At 54.7% G+C, this 18,920-nt stretch overlaps 1 protein-coding gene across 1 annotated transcript; it reads left to right on the forward strand.

The window, feature by feature from the left end:
- Positions 1-173: 173 nt before the first annotated feature.
- CX3CL1 (C-X3-C motif chemokine ligand 1) lies at positions 174-13,575 on the forward strand. Its single transcript, XM_066349089.1, has 3 exons — positions 174-379; positions 8,486-8,609; positions 10,473-13,575. The coding sequence occupies exons 1-3, from the start codon at positions 310-312 to the stop codon at positions 11,479-11,481; spliced, it is 1,203 nt and encodes a 400-aa protein (XP_066205186.1). The 5' UTR covers positions 174-309; the 3' UTR covers positions 11,482-13,575.
- Positions 13,576-18,920: the final 5,345 nt, after the last annotated feature.

An 18,920-nucleotide genomic window follows, 5' to 3' on the forward strand; every position in this document is an offset into this window, starting at 1 on the left:
CAGTACCACCCCGCACCACCCCGCACCACCCGCCCCCTGCCGTGGGCTCTCACTCAGAGCCGAGCCTTCCTTCCGTTCCTTGGCAACATCCTGAGGAATCCAATGGTTCCCTGCCTTTCCCCTCCCACTGCCTGCCTGAGGGAGGCGGAGGCATCTCACTATAAAAGAGCTGGAGCTTCATTGTAAAAGGAGCTTCATCGGCGACGGTGGCGGCGAGGCGGCGCGGGACAGCCCTGAGCCACCCGCCCGCCCGCCCGTCTGCCGTCTCCTTTCCTGGGGCCGTGCCTGGACCCCCGCCTGCCCTCAGCCATGGCTTCCCCGCTGCTCTCCTGGCTGCTGCGCTTGGCTACCCTCTGCCATCTAACCATGCTGCCGGCTGGTGAGTGGGCTGGACGGGGCACGAGCGGGATAGGGGAGCCCCCACCCCACCTCAGCCCCGCAGGCCTGACATCAGGGCACCCGACCCTTCCTGGGGAAGGCTGAGGTCTGCGGCAGCCCCCGCCTGAGGGATGTGATCTGTGGGAGGTGCAGCGTGGCCATGCGGGGCTGCTCCTCCCCCGGGGAAAGGTCCGGGCTCAGTGGGTGAGGTGGCTGCTGCTGGGAGCACAGGAAGCAGGTGGGAGGCACAGGGGTACCTGGTGCGGGGTGCCAGGAGGGCGGGGGCTGGGTGGGAGCAGCCAGAGGAAGCTCCAGGTAGGAGCCTTGATGGAAACCCAGGGTTAATATGTAACCCGAAGTCCAGACTCCTGGTCCCCGGCTAGGCCACGGTGGGGACTTTCTCCTTCCCTGATTCTAAGGCCATCGCAGGAGTAAGGTCCCAGGGCCAGTGGAGGTCAAGGTCATTGCAGCTCCTAGGGTGGGCGCATCACCGTTGCTCTGGTCTGTGAGCCCCAAGCCCCCTCCTGTGTCTTTCCCATGGTACCGTCCAAGCAGAGCTGAGAAGATGTCTGCACCTCCAGTCCCTTGCTTTCTGGAGCCTGGGACCTGGTAGGCCACGCTACAGCTATCCCACCTGCCATGAGTAAGAGGGAGGCCCAGAGAGGTTTAGAAACTGGCCTGAGGCTGCAGAGCCCGCAGTAGGACAGGAGAGGGTGGGGTTGGCTGCAGGAGGGAGGGTGATGCGGGCTCACCCCCTCCGAGGGCCACACGGCGTCCTCGGAGAACCGAGCAAGTCAGCCCCATCCTCAGGCAGAGCCCAGGTCATCCGGCAGGTGGAGGCTCAGAGAGGGCGGCAGCCTGCCTCAGGGCACACAGTGAGCCTGGGAGAATGAGCACCAATCTCCAGCTTCCAGAACAACTCCACGAAGCCAGCTGCTTCCGAGTCCCTTTGCGTGGGGAAAACCCACCAGAGGGACCAGGAGCAGGTGGGGGGGGGGGTTAGCCAAGTTCTTCTGGCTTCCCGCTTCCTGGGCTTGAACCCTGAGGCCCACGGCGCTTGGAGAGAGTGAGTCAGACGGAAGGTCTTTGCCATGACCCTGGCAGGGGTCTTGCCTTCTTGGTCGCAGCTAGGGCCCCTTTGGATATAGTTATTGCCGCCTGTGTCGTGAGGACCCAGTGCCTCAGAGTGCATTTTGGAAGTGGGAAGAAAAGGAAGATCATTTATACTCAGCCGGGGGTGGAGGTGCGGCGCTCCTATGCTAGGGTGGAAAGGAGGTCCTGGATGCTAAGGCTTCAGGACCTCCAGGTTCCTGTCCCTAATCTTAGTCACCGTCTTTGCTGGGAAATACCTACCTTACCTCCACCTTCCTGAGCCTCTGTTCTCCTCCTGTAACAATGGGCATTCAGCCAGGCTCACCTTAGAGGTCCTTACCCAAGCTGACATTTATGGCTCTGAGAACACCCCCCCCCCCGGAGCCCCTGCAGGACTAGGGGGTGGTCCATGAGCCAGAGAGACCCTGAGGGGGGCTGGGGGCTTCATGGCTGCTGCCCTGGCAGGTGCAGGGCAGCTACGTCAGTTCCCAAATGTGGGTTTGCGGGGCTGTGTCAGGCAAGCAGGAGGCTCCTCTGCTTTATATAACCAGCCTGCAGATACAAGTCAGAGCAGAGCACTTTCTCCCCAAGCACTGACGCATTCACTCCCACTCCAGCTCCGGCAGAAAAGAGAAAAAAAAACCCTGCTTTAAGCTGCTGTGGTCTGCCCCCTGCTCAGCGATGGGGGTGGACGGGGAACACGGGGGAGGATAAATTCAGGGTGTCAGATCCAGGTTTCTGTAGAATTTAAATGAAAGTTCGCCTGTTTCTCCATTGGTTAAGATTTTCTCTGTCACATAGTGCTTCCGTGTGCAATTTCTTGACCGAACAGATATTTATTGGGCGCTTTCTGTGTGCCAGGCACTGTTCTTGGTGCTGAGACCACATCAATGAATAAAACTGCCCAAGATCCCAGCCCTCAGGGTGTGAACATCGAATGCTGAAGATGGACAATACGCAGAACAAATCAGTAAATGACTGAATCTGTGATTGATTTTTTTTTCAAAAGAGAGTGGGGTGGGGTGGAGGGAAGGTGTTGGAATTTTAAGTAAGGGGTCAGGAAAGCCTCTCTGAGGAGGGGGTACTGGGGGAGGTCAGGGAAGGGCTGCGTGGATATTTCCAGGGCAGTGGTCCTCAGTGGGGGCTGTTTGCCCCCCCCCTCGGGGAATATTTGGCAATTTCTGGAGATAAATTTGGTTGCTACAAATGTCTCAGCATTTTTGATTTGTGGATGCTCTACTTTAGTAGAAGCCAGGAATGCTGTCGAACGTCCTGCAGGACATAAGACAGCCCCCATGACAAAGAGCTATGTGGTCCAAAATATCAGTGGTGTTTGCTGTTAAGGAAGACTGCTCTGAGGGTTCAGATATTTAGAACTATTTATTCTCACAGCCACCCCATGAAGCAGGTATTATCGTGCCCATTTTACAGGTAAGGGAATCGAGGCTCAGAAAGCCTAAGTGACTCATCCAGGACACACAGCTAGCATTGGCTCATGCCCTCTCTCTCTCACCTTCCTCAGAGACCCAGACATTCCTGTCCCTTCCTGTCCTGAGGACCAGCCGTAGAGACACCTCCTCCAAGAAGCCTCCCTGATTACTTGCAGTTGGAAGTGGTCTCTCACTCACATAAACCCCAGCACGAAAAAAAACCCCAAACAAACAAACAACAAAAAAAAACCCCAAACACCAGCACAGTTGGGATGTGTTTGGAACATGTGTTTCTACCCGGAGGTTAAGGCAGCCTGGACAAGTAGGGTGTCTAGGGCTTGGGAAGACAAGCAGATCTGCCACTAGGCCACTGTGTGGCCTTGGGCATGTCATCTCACCTCTCTGATTCTCAGCTTCTGCGCCTGTGAAATTGGGATAACAATGCTCTCTCAGCAGGGAGGTTGAGAATTAATGAGAGCAGGTGCGTGTGTGCTGAGCACAGGCTCTAATACACAGTACGTGCTCAAATGTGAAATGTCCTGATCCTCTGTGGGTGTTTTTTAGCTGTCCATCAGGCTGGGAGCCTTCTGAAGGCAGAGACGGGCCTCGTCCATCCCACTGTTCCTGGCAGGGCTAGCATTTGTTGGTTGACTGAGCAAACACAGTGACCCTAATAGCATGTACTGGGATTGAAGTTATCTCCCCAAGCTCAGCACCAACACCTGTGGGAGAAGAGTTCAGGGTTAAGAACCAGAGGACTTGGGTCTTTGTAGATATTCAAAAGTAATTCAAATAAATGTTGGCTGAATCAGGACATGATGGATGAATGGATGCATGGGTGGATGGATGCATGCATGCATGCATCCAGAGGATGGGTGAGTGGACTGGTGTGGTATGGATAAGAGGATAGATGAGAGGAGATTGAGAATGAGTGGCAGATGAACAGATGGTAGGTGGGTGAGTGGGGGATGGGTAGATAGATGGATGGGGGAGTAGGGATAAGTGGGAGGTAGAGATGTGGGTGGATGTGAAATGGGTAGGGGATTGACAAAGGGGGACGATGGATGGAAGGAAGGATGGATGGATGGATGGATGGATGGATGGATGGATAAGTGAGTGGACAGATAAGTAGACTGAGACATTATTTTATTTAGTGAATATTTATTGAGTATCCACCTTGTGTTAGAAAACATTATGACACCAAGACACACAAGTCCATACACTCTTGAAACTCATGTGACAATAAATGACTGGCTGGCTGGAAGCATTATCTCCACCTACAAGAAGGAAAATTTCAGTTCCAAGAAGAAAATCCTCCTTGGGTATTTATACAGCCTTCCCTGGCCAAGAACATCCAGACACCTTGGCAGAGGATGGGGACGTTGGGGACAGGCTGAGGTTGGCTCCTTAAAGCCCCAGAGGTACGCAGTGACCTTCCCCATCCTGGGAGGTTGAGTCCAGGGAGCAAACTGACTTTATCTAGCTTATCCAGATTCCGGGAGCTTCCCCCACCCCGCCCGAGGGCCTGTGTGCATGCCCACAGGCCTGTGTCTGTGCTTGGGCAGTGTTCAGTGCAGTGCTAGGACCACAGGCCTGTGTCTGTGCTTGGGCAGTGTTCAGTGGGGTGCTAGGACCACAGGCCTGTGTCTGTGCTTGGGCAGTGTTCAGTGCAGTGCTAGGACCACAGGCCTGTGTCTGTGCTTGGGCAGTGTTCAGTGGGGGGCTAGGACCACAGGCCTGTGTCTGTGCTTGGGCAGTGTTCAGTGCAGTGCTAGGACCACAGGCCTGTGTCTGTGCTTGGGCAGTGTTCAGTGGGGGGCTAGGACCACAGGCCTGTGTCTGTGCTTGGGCAGTGTTCAGTGGGGGGCTAGGACCACAGGCCTGTGTCTGTGCTTGGGCAGTGTTCAGTGCAGTGCTAGGACCACAGGCCTGTGTCTGTGCTTGGGCAGTGTTCAGTGGGGGGCTAGGACCACAGGCCTGTGTCTGTGCTTGGGCAGTGTTCAGTGGGGTGCTAGGACCACAGGCTGTGTCTGTGCTTGGGCAGTGTTCAGTGGGGGGCTAGGACCACAGGCCTGTGTCTGTGCTTGGGCAGTGTTCAGTGGGGTGCTAGGACCACAGCCCTGTGTCTGTGCTTGGGCAGTGTTCAGTGGGGGGCTAGGACCACAGGCCTGTGTCTGTGCTTGGGCAGTGTTCAGTGGGGGGCTAGGACCACAGGCCTGTGTCTGTGCTTGGGCAGTGTTCAGTGCAGTGCTAGGACCACAGGCCTGTGTCTGTGCTTGGGCAGTGTTCAGTGGAGGGCTAGGACCACAGGCCTGTGTCTGTGCTTGGGCAGTGTTCAGTGGGGGGCTAGGACCACAGGCTGTGTCTGTGCTTGGGCAGTGTTCAGTGCAGTGCTAGGACCACAGGCCTGTGTCTGTGCTTGGGCAGTGTTCAGTGGGGTGCTAGGACCACAGGCCTGTGTCTGTGCTTGGGCAGTGTTCAGTGGGGTGCTAGGACCACAGCCCTGTGTCTGTGCTTGGGCAGTGTTCAGTGGAGGGCTAGGACCACAGGCCTGTGTCTGTGCTTGGGCAGTGTTCAGTGGGGGGCTAGGACCACAGGCTGTGTCTGTGCTTGGGCAGTGTTCAGTGCAGTGCTAGGACCACAGGCCTGTGTCTGTGCTTGGGCAGTGTTCAGTGGGGTGCTAGGACCACAGGCCTGTGTCTGTGCTTGGGCAGTGTTCAGTGGGGTGCTAGGACCACAGCCCTGTGTCTGTGCTTGGGCAGTGTTCAGTGGGGGGCTAGGACCACAGGCCTGTGTCTGTGCTTGGGCAGTGTTCAGTGGGGGGCTAGGACCACAGGCCTGTGTCTGTGCTTGGGCAGTGTTCAGTGCAGTGCTAGGACCACAGGCCTGTGTCTGTGCTTGGGCAGTGTTCAGTGGAGGGCTAGGACCACAGGCCTGTGTCTGTGCTTGGGCAGTGTTCAGTGGGGGGCTAGGACCACAGGCCTGTGTCTGTGCTTGGGCAGTGTTCAGTGCAGTGCTAGGACCACAGGCCTGTGTCTGTGCTTGGGCAGTGTTCAGTGCAGTGCTAGGACCACAGGCCTGTGTCTGTGCTTGGGCAGTGTTCAGTGGGGTGCTAGGACCACAGGCCTGTGTCTGTGCTTGGGCAGTGTTCAGTGGGGGGCTAGGACCACAGGCCTGTGTCTGTGCTTGGGCAGTGTTCAGTGGGGGGCTAGGACCACAGGCCTGTGTCTGTGCTTGGGCAGTGTTCAGTGGGGGGCTAGGACCACAGGCCTGTGTCTGTGCTTGGGCAGTGTTCAGTGCAGTGCTGGGACCACAGGCCTGTGTCTGTGCTTGGGCAGTGTTCAGTGCAGTGCTAGGACCACAGGCCTGTGTCTGTGCTTGGGCAGTGTTCAGTGCAGTGCTAGGACCACAGGCCTGTGTCTGTGCTTGGGCAGTGTTCAGTGGGGGGCTAGGACCACAGGCCTGTGTCTGTGCTTGGGCAGTGTTCAGTGGGGGGCTAGGACCACAGGCCTGTGTCTGTGCTTGGGCAGTGTTCAGTGCAGTGCTAGGACCACAGGCCTGTGTCTGTGCTTGGGCAGTGTTCAGTGGGGGGCTAGGACCACAGGCCTGTGTCTGTGCTTGGGCAGTGTTCAGTGGGGGGCTAGGACCACAGGCCTGTGTCTGTGCTTGGGCAGTGTTCAGTGGAGGGCTAGGACCACAGGCCTGTGTCTGTGCTTGGGCAGTGTTCAGTGCAGGGCTAGGACCACAGGCCTGTGTCTGTGCTTGGGCAGTGTTCAGTGGAGGGCTAGGACCACAGGCCTGTGTCTGTGCTTGGGCAGTGTTCAGTGCAGGGCTAGGACCAGCTGGGGCCTTGAGGGCCCTGAGGAGCTGGATGAGGTCGGGCTGCTCTCTCTACTCCACTGCCGGGCAAGGTCTGCCTCTGGACTTTTTAAACACCCTCCAGGGTCTTGCTTCTGCTGCATATACCTTGACCCAGAACTGAAACTCAGCCTCTTCCTCAATTTTTACATAGCCTTGCCCAGCTTACACCAAGCAGCTGCGATAAATTTTGCCGAAGATTTTAAGGGGAGGGGGAGACGGAAAGGCAACGTGAACAACTTCAAATGTTTGTATAAAATATTTGGGTTCTCGGCTGTCTGTGGAGTCCCCCTCACCCTGCCTGGGGTTTCTCTCTGACTCCCTGTGGTAGGAAGCCCTCTGCAGATCCCTGCCCCCCTCTCTGCTCCCACCCATACACCTACTTCTTCCGGCTCCCCCAGCTTGCCCTGGGGTCTCCAAATGGCCCATTCAATTAGTTCCTCGCGGCCACTTCTCTCAAACTCATCCTGGTGCCTACTGACAGGACAAAGGATAGTCACCCCCTCCCCACAGTGTCCATAGCAGGTAGCTGTACTCACACATTCAAAATTTTTTATTAATATTATCTGCTACCTGGGCCTGGTTGTATATACGCCTTTATGTGTTTGTGTGTGTAGGACTATATATATATATATATATATGTATATATATATGCGCCATTGTGTTGGTGTGTGTGTGCGCTCACACACGTGCACGCACAAGCACATGTGCGCAAGTCACAGGTAGGCACATGAGGTGTGGATGGAGAGAGATCGATGTGTCTCCGAGGTCATGGAAATCCATGAATATGGACAGCTTGAGAGGGGGGAATGGAATGTATATGTGTGTGGGGGAAGCTGAGCAGGTGACATTCAGGGGTAAAGGCAACAGGAGGTTGGGATGGGCAGAGCCACCGGCTCAGAAGCCGCAGTGGGAGCCAGGCCTGGTGGAAGAGCCTGTTCTATCACTTGCTGGCTGTGTGACCTCAGGCACAGTCTTCTCTGCTTACAACAGACCAAGCATGAGAACTTCATTTTTAAAATTAAATACTACGTGCCAGGTCACCCTGGCTAGTTGGCTCAGCAGTAGAGCATAGGCCTGGTGTGTGGAAGGCCCGGGTTCGATTCCCAGTTGGGGCACACAGGAGAAGCAACCATCTGCTTCTCCACCCTTCCCCCTTCTCTCTCTCTCCCTCCCTTTCTTGTAGCCATAGCTTGAATGGCTCAAGCAAGTTGGTCCCAGATGCTGAGGATGGCTCCATGGCCTTGCCTCAGGCACTAAAAAAATTTGGTTGCCAAGCAACAGGGCAGCAGCCCCGGATGGGCAGAACATCAGCCCCAGAGGGGTGTTGCCGGGTGGATACCAGTTGGGGCGCATGTGGGAGCCTATCTCTCTGCCTCCTCACCTCTCAATAAAAAATTAAAATAAATAAATAAGCACTATGTGCCAGGGAATAAGAGCTTTTTAAGTAAGAAAGAATTCACTCGAATGAGTGCTCACAACAAGCCTGTGAGGTAGATACTATCCTTGTCTTTATTTTACAGGTGGGGAAGACTGAGGCATAGAGAGATTTGGCCAAGGATGGGACTGGGGGTGGGGACAGAGTAGGAGGCTGAGACCAACAGCCTTGAAGGCCAGGAGTGCAGGGCATCGGTTCTTGGGTGGTGTGGCTGGGACAAACTGTTACGGGGCTGGGAAACCAGATGCCCCTGGACAGTCCTGCTGACTGGGGGCCTCTGTGGGCTCAGGACAGCACCACGGCATGTCAAAATGCAGCAACACGTGCAGCGGGAATTGGACCCCGAAGATCCCTTTGAAAAATCTCGCCAGCTTTCAACGAAATGAAGCATCCTGCCGCAAATCCGCCATCATGTAGGTATTCTCTCTCAGCCTCTGCGTCCCTGTCAGGCCCTGGGGGTGGTCCTCTGCTAGTCCCTGTCCAAATCCTCCCACACCTCCCCGGACCCCTGGCCACGGGCCTCAGCAAATGCTCTCCTGCTTCTGGCCTGCTGGCCCCTCATTGACCTTAATTTAATATCCGTGCCACATGCTAGGTGGGACGTGGCTTCCTGCGTGGCCCGTGGCCCAGAGCAGTCCCCATGGGGCGGGCTTTGCTCCCCGGCCAGAGTGTTCTGTGCAGCTCTGGAGCCTGCTGGGTTTCATGGGGAGGAAAAGCGTGGTCTCAAAGTGCAGAGATGGGGTTCGGATCCTGGCTTTACCACGAGCAGGTTGGGTGGCCCCGGGTGCGTGGCCTGCCCTCTGTAGCATGGGGTAGTTGGCAGGATCAAAAAGACAATGCAGTTGAAGAGCCTGGCAGCGTGCCCAGAAGCTGCTGACAATGAGGGGGGCAGAGATCGTCCTCTCCGTTTGATAGACGAGGAAACAGCATCTCACTGAGACTCTGGGCAGGGGTCCGACCAAGCCGGCTCCCCCCATGGCCATAGGGACCCCTGCCCATCTTGGCTGCTTGTTCCTCTGGGGTCCCTCTTGGGTACTGTTCAAACGCCCAGCCCTGAGGCCTTTCTTCAAGAAGGACTTTTGGGCCCTAAAGCGACACAGACCCAGAGGCCCTTTGAAGTAGAGGCTCAGCTAAAGGAAGTCGTGCGCTGCCCATTAACCGTCCAGCGACTGTGCAGTTGCTTCAAGAGGGACAGTTGTGCTTCTCTCCGACATCTCCGCTTGCCCACCAGACTGGCCTCCCCCATGCACCCCACATACACATTTGCTTCCGTTTTCTAAGGGAAAGAGAAGTGGGGAGCCCCGGGGAGGAGATCTCAGCCCTAGGGTCCTATCGGTGCCTCTGGGGCCTACGGGGTCATGCTTGCTTCTTGGACTTCTGTGGCTTCCAGCATACTGGAGCATGGAGCATTTAGGTTACCTCTCTGAGCCTTGATTTCCTCACCTATAAAATGGGGATGATCGTGGTAGCCACCTTGCAGCAGGGGTGAGAGGTTTAAACAGGCAAAATACCGAGCAGCGGCCGTGGCATGGAGCAAGGGTCCCCATCAGCTCTGAGTTGTGGTCTCAGCAGTGAACTGGCCACACACAGCTTCAGAGGAAGCTCAAGATTTGGGTGGCATTTGGGGTCCCAACAAGGCTACAGTATGCATGCCTATAGCTCAATAAGTGTTTTTTTCAACCCAAAGACACACACTAGGAGAGAAGGGTAGAGGTCCAGAGGGCAGCCAGTAACTGAGGGAGAGGAAGAAGACGACATTGGGACATTGGTTCCTTTCCTGAGTGAGGAGGTCTCACCATAGGGCTTGCCAGCCACACACCTGGTGACAGAGAACACCTGTGACCTCTCCTCCCGATCAGAAGACTCACAGTTCAGAACTCCCGCCTTCATGGCAACCCCAATGTTATTAACATGGGTATTATTTTCAGCCCTTACTGAGCCCCTATGCTGAGCCAGGTGCTTTACGTCATTTTTGTTTTATACAACAACACAGAAGCTGGGTGACCAACTTGTCCCTGTTTGCCCAGACTTTCTCACGAAAAGTCCTGCATCTCAGTTTTCCTGGGACAGTTGGTCACCCTACAGAAGGTAGGTATCTTATCTCCACTTCTCAGGTGAGGACAGAAAGGGCGAGTTACCCTAGCCAAGCTCACAGCTAGGAAGTGGTGGGGGCAGGATTTCCGGCGGGGTCCGTTCACCTTGCAGAGCACCTGCATGGCTCCCCCATGCCGCGTGGCATCTAGGCACCACTGGGTCCCTGTCTTCCTTCCTTGTAGCCTGACGACCATCAAGAACAGAACCCTCTGTGCTAACCCAGAAGAAAAATGGGTCCAGGAAGCAGTGGAGCATCTAAAGAAGGCTGCTACTGCTTCCATTCAAAATAGCGGCACATTTGAGAAGCAGATTGGCGCCACCAACACCCCGGCTGCCTCGGGAATGGACAGGTCTGCGGTCTCCGAGCCCAAAGCCACCGGGCAAAGCAGTAGCCAGGAGGCACAGAAGGCCTTGGGGACCTCCCCAGAGGTGCCTTTAGGAGTGGCTAGTTCCTGGGGGACCAGGTCCGCAATCACTTCAAAGGCTCCGGATGGAGAACCTTCCGCTGGGCCTGACAGAACTGAGGTTTTCAACGTCACCGTCGTCACCACCACTGTCACCACCACCACTTCCTGGCAGAGTTCTGCTTACCAACCTGGCTCAGACCTCTGGGTTGACGGAAGGGTCTCTGAAGCCACCTCCGCCTCTTCCCCCTCCCCCCAGACCCCCTCCTCCCAGGCCCCCTCCACCCAGGCCCCCCCCACCCAGGCCCTCCCCACCCAGGCCGCCTCCGCCCAGGCCCCCTCCGCCCAGGCCCCCTCCACCCAGGCCTCCTCCACCCAGGCCTTCCCCCCCCAGACTCCCTCCACGCAGGCCCCCACCATTTTACACACAGCCCCAGAGGACAGTATTGGGTCTGAAGGCCAACCTGTGTGGACCGATGGACAAGATCCAATGCCAGAGAACTCTCTAGGGTCCAAGGCGATGGGTCCCATGCCAGCTCACACGGATGCTTTCATGGGGCCGGGCAGCATGCCCCATGTCTCTGTCCCTGACACCCAGGCGGCCACCCGAAGGCAGGCAGTGGGGCTGTTGGCTTTCCTTGGCCTCCTCTTCTGCCTGGGGGTGGCCATGTTCGCCTATCAGAGCCTGCAGGGCTGTCCCCGCAACGTAGCGGGGGACATGGTGGAAGGATTTCGTTATGTCCCCCGGAGCTGTGGCAGTAACTCGTATGTCCTGGTGCCAGTGTGAACTGCCCACCTACCTGTGTCCAGATGTTCAACTCAAACCGCTGCCTGGGCCCCCCCTCCCCCCACATTCCTACCTTCACCCAAGGGCCTGGCCCGAGCTGGATGATCAGAGCAGGGAGGCAGGATCCTCTAGGTGGAACTGCTTCCAGTTCCTGGGCAGACCCCGGGAGGCCCCGTGGACCATCCTCGACCTGCAGAAGACAGAGGGAGTGGTCTCCGCAACTCACACCAATGTCCCTAAGTCAGAAAGCTCTTTGCTGCTGCTGGCCGGCTGGAGGTTCCCTTTGACCCTGTCCCAGCCTCAACGAACCGTTATTTATTGAACGCTCATCTTCTCTGGTTCCCTAAGAGGGTACCACGGTCATCCCCTCTTACAAGTGAGCCTCAGGCCAGGCCCTCCTGCCCGCTCCGTCCAACTTCATCGTGTCTCTTGGTCCCGCTGCCGTCGCCAGTCACCCCGGCCCCCTGCGGTGCTATGTCATCTGTCCGGTGGCCATGTCATCTGTCCCCTGTACAGAGTCCACTCCCCAGCCGGGACTTGTCTTTTCTTGCATGAGGCGGATGTGGTGTTTGCTGGCACTGCTCTCAGCGAAGGCTCTGCCCTTGGTTGGGCGTCGTGGGAAGGAAACATGAAGTGACCCAGTGGTGTTGATTTTTTTTCCCCTCCTTGGTCTGTGCTGTGCAGCAAAGGAACATGGACTCTCGGTGTGAAGCCTGGGGTTCTAGTCCCAGGCCCGCCATCATCCATCCCTCTGGCTTCCCATCTGTGAAAGGAACGAGGGACAGCAAATACGTGGCAATAACCTGTACCCCTGGCGGGCATCACTAAGTGGTCCAGAGACCCCTTTGCCCAGACCCTGGGGGACAGCTTCACAACCACCATCAGCAGATTCGCCAGTCTCTACCAATCTGTGAGGCTGGCGCACCATGGGCCCTGTGACCTGGAGGGCCTGACAGCCCAGTCCTACCCTGTGGGAGGGAGTTGGCACCGTGGGCCCCCGGACTGGTACTTGTGGGGCAGAGATCAATTTTGAAGGACACTTCCTGACTTTGGGAACAGCTCTTCTGTGACCACCAGGCTTGCGGGGACACTGAGACAGCCCTGGTGACATGGGACAGGCTGAAGGAGGTGGGCGTGCTGAGGCCCCACAGAGAAATCCAGGGAGAAGCTGGAGAGAGCAGTCACGCTCCGTGGCAGGGACTTGGGTCCAGCGGCTGGTTTTCCCACCTGTGGCCTGGGTTCCCATCGCCCTCTCGGGCTCCCCGAGAACACTGTTCTGTGCACAGTCTCCTCTCCTCACCTTTGCCCCCACGGCAGGCAGGGCCAGGAATGTCCGGGAAGTTTCCCATGAGCTCAGACTCCACTGCTGATGCCTGGGGCTCTCGTGTTTATTTCTGAAAGGAACTCTGGCCCGTGGGGGGGGGGGGGACCTGCGGGAGAAGGGAAGTTGTGGGCACGAATTCAAGACTTTCTTTCAGCCGCTAAGGCCTGGGCGAGGCCGGAGGCTGGCTGGCTGGCCAGTGGCCCACAGTCAGGGCTGGGCTGGCAAGCCTCACTCCTCCGGGTCCCTGGGCAGTTCCCCACCTCCCTCTCATTGTCCCCAAGAGGTGACCCTTGCCCTGCACCTGAGAAACCTCCCATGGGCCGGGCTTCCTCCAGGTATACGTGACACATTTCTTTGCAGGTGATGGCGCAGAAGAAGCAGCACAGCCCTGGTTTACAGAGAAAGGACTGGGCCTTCCTGCACACCCTGCTGGGCTGGCACCCCCTGTTTGGGCCTGGCTGGCATGGGGGCACTTTTAGGGGGACAGCAGGTCCAAATGCACTTTTTCGGGCTCCTCCTGGCTGGGAGCCTTCAAGAGGCGGGGTCCCCATGATGGCGCTCCCCTCCTTTGTCAGAAAGCAGCTGGGGCAGCTGGCCCCCTTTCCGTGGACGTTGTTAGTCCCCCTAGCAGGACACGATCAAGGACAATTTGGGGAGGACTTTAGAAGGAACTGGTTGAGCCTTTTGCTTTTCCAACCCTATCCCCAATGTCTGTGCCATTTTGTATTTTACTACTAATAAAACAGAAAAGTCTTGTGAATCAAATAAAAGTGCTTTTTCTAGGGGAGGGTGGGCATAGAGCCTCAGGAGGAATGGAACAAAGGAGGGGACAAGATGCCTTGTGTCAGCCCTGGAGACCCCTGTGTCTAGTCCTCATGGAGCAGAATGGTAGACTCTTTTATAGCCAACAGGGGAAGGGCCCCGGGAGGGGGGGAGTGAGGAGGGCGGAGCCCCGGGGGGGGGGGGAGTGAGGAGGGCGGAGCCCTGCCGAGGCTCTGCTCCGCCCAGCTGTGTGGCGTTGGGTGGTGCCTTCACCTCTCTGGGTCTGTGTAAATGCACATGTGAGGCCTCTTCTGGGGCTCCATCCCTGGCAGGAATCAGAATCCCTTATGAAGCTGCCCCATGTCACCCTGCCACATGCCACTGAACCACCATCTTGGTGACCTGGTGGCTCATGGGAGCAAACAGGGCCACATTTTCCTCTCTGCTGCCTTCACTCATTCATGGTCCAGATAAAGATTGATTACTTCTTAAAGGTCTTGGGTATCCATAGATATGACCCAAGTACCAACCTCCTGGTGGCCCCCAAGTCCTCCTTTGTCCCAGCGTGGCATCATAAAAGCTGCTATGAACAGGTGTGTAGGTTGGGAACTGCACAAGGTACCACAGGCCGACTCCAAGCTATTGATACAGTATTTCATGGGTTCTAAGATGCACATTTTTTCACATCGTGAGATCTCTGGAATTAGGTCAATGACTTGTCATTAGCTTAATTAACAGTTCTCTTTTTTTTTAATCAGTTCATTAACTATCAGAGTGTTCATTAACTTACATTCAATGGCATCTCAGATCCTATGTCAACAACATGAAAACCAGGAAATTACACACACAGACCCACTTTCCTCTGTTCACTCAGGTGACTCAGAAGGTCGGCCCCGCCCCAGGATGATGGTGGGCGGAGCCTGAACAGCAGCTGGGACTGGCCAGGATATGAGACCCCAGGTCTCTACCATCCCTTGCACACAACCCAAAGACACTCCCGCCTGCTTCTGCCCACTCCCACCCCCAGGAAGGGGCTCTACCCAAAACAATGTTCCAGCCCTGCAAGCTCTCCCCAACACCACCTCCTTCTCAGCAACATAAAACACCGACAGGCTTTGCGATGAAAATATTTGTTCCTGCCATTTGATAAAAAGGTTAAAAGTTCTCCTACTCAGGAAGAGGATGGAGAAGGGGAGTCTTTCTTCCGACTGAGCCCAGAGCAGCTCCCCAGGGACCTGAGGGTGTCTGTGTTTCCTTTTCCCTCTCAGTTACAGAGCTAAACTTTAGCTGAAGCGATTCCCACAATAATTGCAGACTTTGATGGTGACTTGGAGTCCTCTGGAGTCTCTATCTCAGGGGTCCCCAAACTTTTTACACAGGGGGCCAGTTCACTGTCCCTCAGACCCTTGGAGGGCCGGACTATAAAAAAAAAACTATGAACAAATCCCTATGCACACTGCACATATCTTATTTTAAAGTAAAAAACAAAACGGGAACAAATACAATATTTAAAATAAAGAACAAGTAAATTTAAATCAACAAACTGACCAGTATTTCAATGGGAACTATGCTCCTCTCACTGACCACCAATGAAAGAGGTGCCCCTTCCAGAAGTGCTGCGAGGGCCGGATAAATGGCCTCAGGGGGCCGCATGTGGCCCGCGGGCCGTAGTTTGGGGACCCCTGCTCTACCTGAACTACACCACCGTGCCAGGCAATCATAACCCCATCTACCAATCCATCGTTAAAGAAAAGCTCTCTAAGGATATGGATCTTGCCCAAGGTCACACCGCCTTTTAGAGGCCGAGTCAGGATCTGACCCGAAGCCTTTCTCCAGAACTGGGATCATAATCACTGTTTCTGAAAGTATGAGCCACAGAGTCTTAAAAGTACAGACCTCTGAACCCCACTGCAGACCTACTGAATTCCGACTGGGGGGGGGGGGCGTTGGGAATCTGCACCTTCAAGCCGTGGCTCCCTTCCCACCTTCTTCCTCTCCTCCCTCGCTGCCTCCACCCTGCACTGCCCTCCAAGTTAAGGGGTTTGGCGGCTACCCAAAGTTTTAGAGCCCCTGCAGCAGGTCACGGCTCTTCCCTTGCCGAGGCTTGCAGGGTCCTCCAGCCTCTCACTCCCTGCCCTTTGTCATCGTGCCCCTCCCCTGCCCCTTCCCTGTCCCTTCCCTGTTCTGCGCTGTCTGTACATTCCCCAGAAAGGGTGAGGCCTGGCAGAACAACACAATAACGAATGGCTGGGAATTTCCAGATCGAGGCTGAATAATAGGTGCTGGGAGCCATAAGAGGGTGTGTGTGTGTGTGTGTGTGTGTGTGTGTGTGTGTGTGTGTGTACGTGCCCTGTTGTTTCTGTGTGTGCAAGAATGCAGGAGCCAACCCGTGCCTAGGTCGCTGCTGCTCAGTCACATGCTTTCTTGGATAATGTTTCAGCTGCTGGGGTTTAAGAAAAGACCGGGCACCAGGCTGGCTTTCCTGAGCTGACCGCCAACTTCAGCAGCCGGACTATGTAGGGTCGCCTTAATCTCACCAGTCTGGGGGGGGGGGGGTGGCGATGCCTCTCAGTGCAGAAGTATTCCAGAGTGGCGTGTGTTATAAAAGAGAGGCCCCTCTCCTGCCTTCAAGGGATCTGTGGTCCCCAGAGGATGGAATAAAATTATCTGCAGCAAGCATCTTGCTTTAAGCAAACAGGAATGAAATATAACATGGGGCTGTCTGGCTGTGTGACTTTGGGAAAGTTGCTGAAGCTCTCTGGGTCTCAGTTTTCTCTTCTGTAGCATGGGGATAATAACAACTCACTTCATGGGTAAAGATGCCCTGAGATAATCCTTGCTAAAACACTTAGAAAAATGACAAATCCACAGTGAGCTCTGGGTAAATAGAACTTATGATTATGTATAGATGTTTCCAGAGGGTTTGAAACATCCTATTTCCATTGGCTTTTGTTATTGGATACCCAAACAAGACGATGGAATTATGGCCCTGGACAGTTAGCTCAGTGGTAGAGTGTTGGCCTGGTGTGTGTATGTCCCGGGTTTGATTCTGGTCAGGGTACATGTCTGCTTCCCCACCCCTCTCCCTCTCATCTCTCTCTCTTTCTCTCTCTTTTTCTCACTCCATCCCCTCCTGCAGACATGGCTCTTTTGGAGAGAGTTGGCCCTGGGCACTGAGGATAGCTCCGTAGCCTCTGCCTTAGGTGCTAAAAAGAGCTTAGTTGCTGAGCAATGCAGCAATGCCCCAGATGGGCTTGCCAGGTGGATCCCCATCAGGGTGCATGCAGGATTATCTCTGCCTTCCCTCCTCTCACTGAATAAATTTTTAAAAAAAGACTATGGAATTATAGGATTTCTTAGTTTCCATTAAAGTAGGGTGAAAAAATGTCATGTTGTCATTAAGCAGATAAGAATAATTTGTATATCCCCCCAAGTTAATAATAAATCTGTTCAAGTTGATGTAACTTTTCTAAATTCCTTTGAACCAATTGGCAAGGTCAAAACTCATGAATTCCAACTTATTAAAACCAGACTTGCAAGACGTCTGAGTCTTAGCCTTGTACAGAAGGAAAGTTTATTAGTTTTCCAGTCCTTGGAGATTGTGGTAGTCCGGCTCCCTGAGTATTTCTGGCTTGCTGCCCTCTGGACTCATAGGAAGAGTGCTCTTCCTACCCCCTTGGGGTTGGTTGGAGCCAAATGACCAGCGCTGGCCAGTGAGCTGGGAGTGGAAGAACATGTGTCACAAGATTCAAACATTTAATTGGCAGAGAGAACATGTTTAGTCCCTTTAACCCAGCCTCTGGCCTCATAGCAAAAAATGATGACACCATTATCTTGAGTCTCAGAGTGAACATGACTCAGGGCCGCCAGCCAGGGAAAGAGCCCCAGCTAATCTTCGTGAGAGCAGCAAAACGGCGTGGTTTTAAGCAACTGAGAGTCTGAGAATAGTTGTTATTGTCGCATAACTTCGCCTATCCTGACTGCTCGACCAGTCAGGAAGAAAATGACTGTTGTTTCTTGCGCTCACAAGGGATAATTTGTCAGAACCTACATGATGCTGTTGAAAGGCTTGAAAACATTTCTTACCTGGGATACATAGGCTTTCCATCATGTAGCTTGGACCTTTTCATTTGCTCTCTCTGCAGACAGAATAAAGGTCAACCTTAGCTCAGCTAGCTGTCTGTGGATTTGTTTGGAATTCTCACTGAATGGAATTGGAAAGAAGGAATGTTCTGTAGTTTCTCTGAAATACGTTGGTTCTAATGGCGTTCTAATGGCTCAGATGTGCTGCTGATCACTTTAGCAAACAAGGAAGTAGAATGGGAGAAAAATAGTAACATTAGTGAGCACCAGCTGTTTGCCAGATGATCTGGATCAACCAGTCTTTCATGTACCTCTGAAGCTCAGGAGCCCGACCAGGGTAACCTGGGGCTGCTGGCACAGGAATCAGGGGTTTTCACACAGTTCTAAGGGCTGACACAGGCTCTTTCTGTGTCTTTGTTTTCCTGGAGGATTTCAGTTGGTCTGCTGGCTCCAACCTTGTTTCTTTGGATGCTGGTTCCCCCATCTCCCCAACCTTCCCCAACACCTCTCTCTCTCTCTCTTTCTCTCTCTCACACACACACACACACACACACACCTTTGAGCCACTGCACTAGCTGTTCTCCTGTTGGAATAACTTCCCCTCTTACTGTTCTCCTGGCCAACTCCTACTCATCAGCTTAGATGTCTTAGATGTTGCTTCCTCCAGCAGGCCTTCCCTGACTTCTTACCCTAAGGAAGTTTCCCTGCTATAAGGACTCACCCCACCTGTGCCTGTCACAAGCCTCCAGTGACCCCGCTATGCCTGCTTGTTTCACAGTGCTTCTGTAAGATCTGTGAGGGCAAGCACGTGTGTTCCTTGGTCCCCTTTGTGCCCCAGAGACTACCACATGTCCTGGAAGGAGTGAAAGAGTGGAAAAGCCATCTGTATCCATTGGCACAGTCTGACCTGGTGCCTGTCCCACCCAGCTTTCTGATTTATGAAAGCCCACCGTCCATGGGAGAAATTGCATTTCACGGCATTTTCTGATGAAACATATTTAATGACTATAGAGGGATGTCAGAGACTAAACGCAGCCATCTGTGAAGATGCGTCCAAGTCACTCCTGAACCCCTCTGACCTTCCATCATCACATCCTGGTCAAGAAATTGCTCCCCAGGCCCAGCCAGGACCCCTTAAAAGCCCATACTGGGTCAAGGCTCTGACAGTTCCCCAAGCCTTCCGAGGAAGGAGCCCATGGTGGGGGTGGGGGTGGGGGTGGGGGTGGGGTGGGGGTGTCTAGCGGCCCAGAGACAGTAGACCTCTCCATGT

The sequence above is a fragment of the Saccopteryx leptura genome, chromosome 9 (genome assembly GCF_036850995.1).
Source record: "Saccopteryx leptura isolate mSacLep1 chromosome 9, mSacLep1_pri_phased_curated, whole genome shotgun sequence".
NCBI lineage: Eukaryota > Metazoa > Chordata > Mammalia > Chiroptera > Emballonuridae > Saccopteryx > Saccopteryx leptura.